This window comes from Sapajus apella, unplaced genomic scaffold (genome assembly GCF_009761245.1).
Source record: "Sapajus apella isolate SASKATOON/1434 unplaced genomic scaffold, GSC_monkey_1.0 scaffold2197, whole genome shotgun sequence".
NCBI classification, from domain to species: Eukaryota; Metazoa; Chordata; class Mammalia; order Primates; family Cebidae; genus Sapajus; species Sapajus apella.
This window is the reverse complement of record NW_022439123.1, coordinates 1-10,595: the sequence shown is the minus strand read 5'-3', so window position 1 is coordinate 10,595 and position 10,595 is coordinate 1. Positions and strand designations below refer to the sequence as shown.

The following is a 10,595-nucleotide window of genomic DNA, read 5'->3' as shown; positions in this document are numbered from 1 at the left end:
GGTGGGTGGCTGGAAGGGCTTTGAGGCAGAGGGAAAGAGGTCTGTGCCAGGAGATGGCAAGTCTTGTAATCTCCATGAGCTTCAGTGTCCCCATCAGAAAGAGGAAGGGGTGCCTGTTGTCAGCCACCCACAGTGTTCTCTATGTGAAAGTGGCTTGGAAGACTGGCTACCATTTGGGTGTGAGGAATCATTAGCAGTGAGGGCAGGTTTGGGGAGCCTGAGAGGAGCTGTGCACCCAGAAGAGATTTTTGTTTTGAGAACCCAGAGGCCCTTATTGTCTGTGCCCTTCCTCAGCTGAACCCCCAAACTCGAAGCACCCAGCAGGGCACTCTGACCTGGAGAAAAACCTGAAAACTGAAACCAAGTACCTGAGAGACGAGCTGCGGGAACAGCAGAGACTGCAGGAGGCGAAAATGAGGCTCCGGGAGCAGGAGGTGAGGCTGAGAGAACAGGAGGAGAGGCTTCTTGAGCAGGAGGGGCTCCAGGAGCAGGAGGAGGAGCTGGTGTGTTGCCCACCTGGGGAAACTGCTCTCCTCCCCAGCCCTCCAGGCCTTTGTTTTCCCACCTGTAAAATGGGGGAGTGTATGAAATCGGGCTTCTAAAGGCACCTGTGAGCACAGCCCTGCTCTGATGGCTGTGGGAGAAAGGAGACAATTTTTCTAACCTACCTCTACGCTTCCCGGTGCCATGGGAGGCAGTCACGTAGTTCTGGGGTCTCCAGCTACAGTGGGTGGCCACTGATTGCTTCTCTCTGTCCAGAAGAACCAGAACAGGAGTGCACTGCATTTGGAGCAGGAAGGAAAGGAGCTGCAGGAGAAGCTTGGCGAACAGGAGACGGTAACCCCTGCCCCATCCAGGAGGGCTGGGAGGCAGGCACTGGCCTCTGGGGAGGGGAGGTGCAAGGCCACAGGCAGCTCCACCCTGGGGGCAGGTGACCCCACACCCTCCAGGGCAGTCCTGTGACCGTTTCTTGCTTCCTGTCCTCTGACTTTTAGAGGCGGGTAACCCTGGTGTCCTTCCAGGTCTAGACAGCATCATCCCAGGTCGAGGCATGGAGCCCCCCAGTCACAGGGCAAGAGACAGTGGTGTGAGGGGCTCTTTACGCTGGGTGCGGTGGCTCACACCTGTGATCCCAGCACTTTGGGAGGCTGAGGCAGGAGAATCCCTTAAGGTCAGGAGTTTGAGATCAGCCTGGCCCACATGGCGAAACCTCACCTCTACTAAAATTACAACAACCACCACAACAAAGCTGGGCGTGGTGGCACACCAGTAATCCCAGCTACTCAGGGGGCTGAGGCATGAGCATCGCTTGAGCCCGGGAGCTGGAGGTTGCGGTGAGCTGAGTTTGCACCACGACTCTCCAGCCTGGGCCACAGAGTGACACTCTGTCTCAAAACAAAAGAAACCAAATCAAAGCAAAACAAAACGAAAGTCTCCTTAGATCCAAACTGGATTCCGGCCTTGATTCCACTGGTCACCATTCAACTACTTGCATCTCTCAGTCTCTGTTTCTTTAACTTCCAAAGGACGTTAGCGTTTTCCTTGCGTGGGTGCTGAGGATTAAATGAGATGATGCGTGGAAAGCATTAGGCATGTAGCACACTTGGCAGATGGTGGTCGGCTCCCTGTGCTTTTCCACCAGTCTGTGGCCTACAGTTTAAATGGTGGAAGGAAGGACGTGAGATTTGAGGCTGGGGAAGAGGCATGGGGTTCTAGGCAAGGGAGGCAGTCTCTTAGGCTGGAGCCAGGGGCCAGGCGCCTGGGCAGGCCACCTTCCTCTGTGGTCCCTCCGAGACCCCCTTACGCTCTTGGTTTCCCCACCTTCTGATTCCTCTGGACCCTCACCCCTTCCAGGAGCCGGTGGTCAGACACCATCGTGACTGACAGGTGCACTCTCCGAGGCCCCAAGGGAAGGGGCTGCGCTCCACGTCCCTGCCCCGTCTGTCCTGTGTATGCCCCTGCAAGAATGCTCCCCTCTTGCCTTCAGGTGCCATTTCTGAACGCTGCTGGAGCCGGTGCCCAGGAGGAGCAGGCACGGCTCTGTGAGCAGCTCCAGAAACAACAGGTGTGCAGCCAGCACCAGGCTCACCCGGTGGCCTCGGCCCTGAGGGAGCCAGAGGCAGTGGCCGCAGCCACAGGGACTAGGAGCGACCGTGGGTGTGGGGAGACCCAGCGGGCCCTGCAGGGCGCCATCGACAAGCTGCAGGTGAGTGAGTCCTGGCAGGGGCCATGAAGGGTGGGGTGGGGTAGGTCGCTGCCGAGATGTGACCCCATTATTTCGGCTCCAGAATGACTTCATGGCCCTCTTGAAGGAAAATGTGGACCTGAAGGAGCGGGTGGAAAAACTAGAACTCGGACTCATCCAGCTCTCTGGAGAGAGAGACATGATAAGTGAGCAGGAGGCCAGGGCAGGGCAGGGGAGCTGCAGGGTGGTGGGAGTGGTCCCAGTGTCTGAGCCTGTCCTCCCGCAGGAAAGTCCAGCAAACCAAATGACCATCAGACAGCAGTGGCCAAGACCCAGCACCAGAAGAAAAACGATGTTAGCATGATGTCCGAGGCCGAGGAGGGGATCAAGGTAAGGTGTACAACATCTCTGTGGGGGTGAGGGGGATGGAGGTGTGTGTGAGCATGGGTGCCGGCACCAGCGTGGCAGCTGAGCACCCCTATCTCCAGGTGAAGCTGCTGGAGCTGCAGGGCCCAGTGATGCAGCTTATGATCAACCACGAGGTCCAGCACCCTGCTAATGATTCCACTCCAGGGGCCCCAGCCCCCCAGGAGCTTGGTGCTGCTGACAAGGATGGTGAGTAGAGCCCTCAGGCAGGGTGGGCAGGCAGGAGCAGGGGAGGCTGGCACTGTACTCAGATCCCCACCTCCCTCTCTCCAAAGAATTTTATGAGATGAGCCCAGACGATGACAGCGACAGCCTGGAGCGTGCAGGAGGGAGGGTACACCACACCCCACTGCACCGCAGATGGCTCACGGCTGTGTGAGCTGTGGGACGGCCAGCAACACCGACCCTTGGGCAGCAGTCCCTCTATGCCATGCTTTTACTGGGCTGCTGCAAAGGAGGAGGTAAACATCACCATCAGCTAAGAGCTGGCCAAGAAATTTACAAAGGAACAAAGTTATAGGATTAGTCTTCTACATGTTACTTTATTTGAATGTTAGAGCCACTCATGATGATTTGTGCTTCTAATTTATAGTTTATTTGTTAAAAGTTAAAGGAGAGTGGGTCTTCGTGTGGCTTTCACTGATGTCCACTCTGGCATCCTTCAGCGTCTTTCGTTTTTAATTTGATAATCGTAGGTCATTAGCATGCCTATCGAGTTAGCCCTTACGTGGTGGGAGTTCAAACACACAAAGACCCACTATCGGCGCAAAACCATTCTCGCTAGTTTGGAATAGGCTGCCAAGGTTTTTAACGTTATTGCAGCATGTATATTCACTATGGAATTCAGATACAATTTGCTCATGTTCTGCTATGGTATTTGATCGAATCCTAATTACAGTGAGGTCTTAATTAGCTCAATATGTGCTTTGCCCTCACGTGCACACTGTTTATTACTTTGTAAGGTGCCACTATGTGTACTGACATTTAGAGTTGTTGAAAAGCCAAGAACTGGAAACAGCCTTTCTTCCATTTTCTGTGCGTTGCAAATGGGAGTAATAACGTTTTTGGGAGCTTTTAACATCTCACAGAAGAGGAAAGTGGCCTGCTCTGGCAGGTATGTGCAGAATGGAGTATTTCATTCGTTCCCATGCCAAGAACGAGCGCTGTGCTGTGGCAGTTCTTTTAGGGTTTTTCTGTGCCCTGGGCTCATGAAGATAATGCATCATGAGCTGCGGCAGCTGTACCTAAAAAGGGATGATTTCTGAGGATTAAAAGGCTCCCATCTTTGACTGTGGATGTGGAAAACCTTTCCTAGCTTAGAGCATTTATATCTATAATACATGGTAAAGTCACAGTTCATGTTACATATTTTAATCACATGACTCCAGGTCTCAGTACATAAAAGAGCACTGCTTAGCATTCTTCTTAATGTATTTAGTAAAGATCATAAGAAATCCTTTAATATATGAATGGAACTTTGTATCATAGAGTGGATAGGCACTAAATATTGATGACTGAACAGTTAATATTTTAGGACACTTGGTATAGTGCCTTGCACACAGAAAGAGACCACGGATGACATTATCCGTTTGTATCATTTCACAATTTTACAAATTGGTATTTATTACAGTTCACATAGCAAGTTGCTGATAAAATGTCCATTTTTATAAAATATCTCCAAAAAAAAAAGAGAGGGAGAAATCCTTTAAGAGTTTAAATGTCCAGAAAAAAGCAGAAAATTAAAAAAAAAAAATTTTTAAGTTTAAATGTCCCTAGAACAGGCATACAGGTTCTAGTCAAGAATGGACTAGAGTGCAGGAAAGCCGTGTGACACCTGGCATCCCTCTGTGTTCATGGAGCTTCTTTGAGGCTACAAGACTGATTTGACCATCCAGACTTCTCTGGCTAATACCTATTCTTCAACCACCTTGGTTACTCTGGCATAGGAATTGCCTTCGTTTTCTTCAATAAAAAGGACTTTAAACAACAATCACAAACAAAAAATAATAATCACAGACATTATTATAAACTAATACATGTGAGAGTACTTGGCTGAAACAAAAAGGAGTCTCAGTAGGGAGAATTGTACTATATTTGAAAATCAAGTTTATGCAACTTAAAATGTTTATAGACTGCATGCCATCTACTGTTTGCGAATGTCAACGTATTATCAGGAAAAGTGTCTGTACAATCACAGAGCTCTATTTCCTCACCAAGTTCTTTACCAAGAGTGAAATATGTTTTTATACCTTTCGGTTTCAGTTAGAGGCATATTTTGTGCAAGATTTCTGTTAATGTGCCTCTACATTATGAATGAATTATTTCAGTCAGGCATTGCCTAATCATAACTTTATGATGCTTGGGAAAGAATCAACAGTTGACGCTTCATGAATTTCTAATATCTGTGTGCCAAAATACATCCCATTTTTAGGATGGAGGGACATATGTATGTGTGCTCCCTGAAGTGGAGATTCCTAGTTACTGACCATGTCCATGTTTAGCATTTGGCATCCTCATGATACTTTCATAAATATGACATTAATAGGAGATCATTAATACGATTTTACAGATGGAATAATACATTTGTCTGCATTCCCTGAAAGAGTATAAATATTGGGTCCTGGTGACTTGAACTGACTCTTCCAAATTGTAGATATTTATCAATGTATCAGATAAACTCAGTTTCAGAATGATCAAGGGAAAATGTTAGGCCAAATAATGTGGCAGATTAACAGTGGTACAATTTCTAGCCCGGGGGTTTAAAATGGACTTAAAGTTCTGTTCTTGTGTTTCATTTTCTGAACTTGCCACTTTTGCATTCTTTGAGTTCTGTTTAAAGACAGTTACTCTAAGTCCATTTTCAGCCCCAATTTCAGGCTAGAAATTGTACCACTGTTAATCTGCCACATTATTTGGCCTAACATTTTTCCTTGATCATTCTGAAACTGAGTTTATCTGATACATTGATAAATTTCTACAATTTGGAAGAGCCAGTTCAAGTCACCAGGACCCAATATTTATACTCTTTCAGGGAATGCAGGCAAATGTTTTTCTTAATCATTCTGAAACTGGGTTTATCTAATACATTGATAAATTATTTCAAAGGAATTTTTATAGTTCAAATCACTTCACTTTTACCCTCAGAAATAGAAATGACTAGGAATGACCTTGACATAGTGTTTAGATCTGTACCCAATCTGACAATAATGCGTTCATCAAGTACCTATGGAGTAAATCACATACAGGCATATTTAGCTGAATGTCATTCTGTTAAATGCATTTACTATATTAACCAAAATATTACTCTGTGTAGGTATTTTGTCATCTATTTAAGAAAAATGTAAAAAGAATGGAAATCATATGACAGTAACTTAAGTCTTTCTTCAAAGTGCATGTGAGTCTTTTGCAGTACTTCATTCAGCCAAGTATTTGTTCTCTTCCTCATTCAGTAGAAGGCAGCTTTCAATTTGCTTAGAAGGCAACATCAGAAGGTTAGCATTCATCAAAAACATAGAATTTTATTTTATTTTCATATTTGTGTATGTTTATTTTAGATAACTGAAACTCCACCGAATTTAACAGCAAATAAAGTTTAAAAAATTTTAGTTACTACTTTAGCTCCAACTATGTCTATTTTACAATCTATAAGGCTCATGCCATAGTTCAGCACCAACAAGATCCACACAAAACTGTTTAAGCATCTTCTTATCCATCCTGTGTGACAGTTTTTGTTTGTTGTTGTTGTTTTTAAGATAAAAGTCCTACTTTCAGACCTTGAAGTGGAATCCCTCTAGTCAGAGTACAAAACTTGGGTTGTACCTTTTTATTTTCATTGAACAGATACTAGAAAAAAAAAAAAAAAAAAAAAAGGAAAAGAACTGTGTTCCACCATTGATTTAGGTTGTCAGTCTATATGTTGAAGTTATAACACTGAAGCGTCAGAAGTAACCTAATAATGCCCTGTCCCTATTCTTCCCCTTCATTTTAAATTTTTAAAAAGGCAAAATGATTCATTTATTCTTTAAAATGATTCATTTATTCTTTAAAATAAGGTGTGAAGAAGGACTACAACAACAAACGTCCTCATCCACACCTCCAATAACAGCTCACTATTTAGCATAATCTACCATGAGCTGATTCAGGGGCTCACCTAGAGCTCTATTCACAGCTCCTGAATGGACCGTGTTTGCTGTACCAGGGGCCTGCTCAATGGCAGCGTCTCTCTGTTCAGAGGTCATTACAAAAATACATAGAATTTTCAAATGTGGGTTCAACTGAATAAATTTGAATTTCTGTAGGAAGAATCAAAATTCCTATTTAAAGAGTGCAATATATGATAATCATTTTTAAAGGATTTTATTAAACCTGATAGGTTTTCCAGAAATGAAAAATCAGTTCTGAAACCAAAGCTGATTTTAAGAAAATTTGAAAATGTAAATCAGTCCTATCCTATCCATAATATAGCTTCTCCAAAACGATATCTTAAAGAGTCATTTTCAAGATAACTATTAAAACATGTAACTGCTATCTTAATGTTTTGAAATTACTTAAAACATTTTAAAATATGAATGTCATAGTTTAAAAGAAACCAAGGGAAGGAAAAGTAGAGAAAGAAATGCCAATTCCAGTCCAAAGCTTTAGTTGCCAAGTTTCCTAAGAATGACTTTTACCAATGTATGAACTCCTGTGAACAGAATGTAAGACGGAAATCCTGAGCCTTTTGTCTAAAGCGGCATTATTGACTGCTGCTGTGATGCTCCTGTAATGTAATAAATTATTGAATTGCTGCAAAGCGCTGTGTTTGCCTTAAAATTTTGTGTGTCTTGACAAAAATAGTATTAAAGGTATTGAGACTCTGCAAATGCTGGGCACACTTGGCATGAGATAATGTGTTTTTATTTTTATGAAATTGCAATATAGCTATGCAAGTGTGTTCATTAAAAGAACACAAACTAATAAAAGTTATGGGATAAAAAATTATGGAATAAAAATTGTGGAAAAGTTGTGGCAAAAAAGGTTGTGGATAAAAAGTAGAAAAATTTTATAAGAAGTATAAAATTTATGAAAAGGAAGTTATGAGACTTTTAAAAAAAACATCATGGGGAAAAAAATAAAAATAAATAAAAGCATGCCCCTGTCAGCAAGGCCTGGAGAAGGGGGGCTGGAGTCTCCGCCCCCACCATGTCCCTCCCACCCCTTCCCAGTCACCCCTTTATTATTAGCGTAGCAAGAAAAGAGCCCTGTCTAATGGGGGGAGACCAACAGACCCTTTGTCACCTTGAGCAGGGCCCAGTCCTTAAATCTCTGGGTGATGATGTTTGTTATTTAAGAGCCAGAGGCTGCTGGAGTTGGTTGGTTTGGAGGAGCCTGATGGCCTCCTTCCCCTCACCAAAGCAACTTTTCCCTCAGGGGGCTCCCATCTTCTTATTCAGAGCGGCAGCTGAGGCAGGACAGTGGCGCTAACTGTGGACCAGGTGAGGGCACGGGCTGCTGGGCTGGCCCCCCTTCCCCAGTGTACATATTGTATCTGTGTAACATGTTGTATATTCCAGGGGGTAGGGGCGCCCCCTGTTCTGTACCTAGCAGAGGTTGGAACTGGCACATGGGGAGGAGGTTTTAATAATTATTTGCGGCTGGGAAACCTGTTTATTGATAGCAGAGGACAGAGGAAGGAGGCAGGGATGGGGTCGTGGCTCCCTGGTGATGCAACTCCTGTTTATTTTGCTTTTTATTTTGGAATAAATGGATTTAGTCCCACTGCTCGGCCTGGAGTATTCCCGTTTCCCTCACTGGGTCCTGGAGTTTGTGCCACTGAACGAGGAGCCCCAGAGTGTCTGAGCAAGTCCAGCTGGGCTGTTGGGGACCTTCCAGGCCTGTTACCTGTGTGCTGCCTGGTGACACCTGGGGATTTCCTGGGGGACTGCCATGGCACATCCGGCCCTGACAGCCAGCAGGCTCAGAAGCCTGATCGAGTGGTGGCTGGGAAGGCAGGTACCAGCACCCAAGGGCGCTGACTTCCATCCACCCCAAGGGTCTTTCTTCCATCCCCCTGCCTCCCTCTCCTGTCTGCACCTGGTGGCCTGTTCTGTCTGTCCCTCCAGAGTGCTGGGTGCCCACAGGCTCCCTCCAGGCTGAGTTCATGGCCCTCCTGCCCCCTAGTGACCAGAGCTGGCTTCACAGGATAAGACCAGCTAAGCTCCAGGGGCTTTCCGGGAACAGTGTCCCTTGGAAAGGGTGGGGCCTTTTCACTGCTCCCAACAGCACCCCAGAAATGGCTTGTCTTTTCCCCTCCCCTGAGCTCCACAGAGAACACAGACCACAGAGGACACATTCCATGTCGTCCAGAAATGGGTTTGACTCTCTGGGGACAGCAGGGAAAGCAGGACTGGTAGAGACCGTCAGGCCACAGGGCTGCCTGCACAGCAGCACCATGCTTGGCGGGGGTGGGAGGGATGGCGGGGCCTGGGTGACAGGGAGGCTCACTGGAGGTGGGGCACTTTAGAGGGGCAGTGTCAGGGGACAGCTTTCTCTTGTTGGGCCACACGACTCCACCACAAGGACAGCACGGTGACTGATTCCCAGTGCCAAAGGTGAGGCGGTCAGCCTCGTGTAGGTGTATGTATGTGTGTATATATATATATATATATATGAGTATTTATAGACATCTCTAGAACAGGGCAGGGGCATGCCACAGAGGGGCTCGGTCACACCTGGATGTGTCAGCTCACCACTACTACAGACTAAGTCACAGATGAAGGGGGCTGCCTTTGGGGCTGGGAGAGTCACAGAATGGCCACCCAGGCAGGCTTGGAAAGGGAGGCCTCCGACAGGAGGGGGGGTCTGTGTAGAGGTCGTAGGGGGGCCTGGGGCTCTCAGGATGGAATGGACTTCCCTGACCCAATCGGCTGGCAGTTGCAGAGAAAGCAGAGAGAAAACGGGAGAGAGAAAAGCAAGGAGAGAGCTGGTGAGGCAAGCGCAGAGCAGGGGGAGCTGCAGCAGCTGGGGGAGGGCTGGGCAGGGGAGGGCACAGGTGCAGGTGTGGCAAGGTTCCTGGAAAAGGGGCTGGAAGGGAAAGGGGAGGAAGAAGGAGGAAGGAGCCGGAGCTTCACAATTAGTGCCCGGGGGCTGTGGCGGCCCTCCCCACCCAAAACACGCTGGCCTCTCCCACGGCACCCAGGCAGTGCACCCACAGTTCAGACCCATGCTCACCGCACTCGGGCTGCCCTCTTCTCTGAACACCCTGTCTTCCAATCCACTGGCCCAGGGCCACCCCTCGCCTTGGGGAGCCCCACACAACAGCCACCAGGCCTGATAGAGAAGGAACACTGCCTGAACCAGGAGGGTGAAGCTAAAAGGGCTGATGGCTGGAGGGAGCGCCTGAGGCCCCTCTGGGTGGTCAGAAAGCCCAGGACCCTCTGAAGGGACCCTGGGGGAGACAGGGAGGACAGGCAGCCGGATGCCACTAGCCATAGACTTATAAGTGGGGAGCCTCAGCTGGTCGGTGAGGGGGGTGGGCTGCAGGTCGCAAAGGTGAGGCTGGGCCTTCCTGAGGGGAATAGCAGAAGAGGGAGAGTCTGTGGTGGGGGAGGCAGGCGAGCTCTCTGGGCAGAGCTCAGCCGGGCCAGCAGCCACTGTGGTCCTTTGGCTGAATAGGGGGTGATAGCAACAGGCCAAGGTGCCTGAGCCTGCTGGCTGGCGGTAGTGCTTCAGAGGGTCAGAGGGGGCCAGGGACCCTGCCTTCAGTCACATGACGGCATCTATGAGGTACCTGGGAGGGAGGGGAGGGGACTGGGTGTCCTGCCTGGCCTGTGAGGCGTGTGGTGGGATGACAGTGTGTATGGGACTCTCGCGCTTTTACCCCAGATCACCACTGGATTGCCGACAGAGGAGGTGAGACCCTGACTATCACCCATGCTCCGCAGCGCATTTGGCTCTTGGCACTCCCAGGCTGGGAGCTGGATTCCCTGGCTGGCAGCATGACTCA

At 47.9% G+C, this 10,595-nt stretch overlaps 1 protein-coding gene across 1 annotated transcript; it reads left to right on the top strand.

The window, feature by feature from the left end:
* Positions 1–294: 294 nt before the first annotated feature.
* On the top strand, positions 295–2,248 carry LOC116547142 (golgin subfamily A member 2-like; the record flags this gene model as incomplete). Its single annotated transcript, XM_032273191.1, has 2 exons — positions 295–434; positions 1,988–2,248. Coding segments are annotated over 2 exons (386 nt in total), but the record flags the coding sequence as incomplete, so codon positions are not given.
* Positions 2,249–10,595: the final 8,347 nt, after the last annotated feature.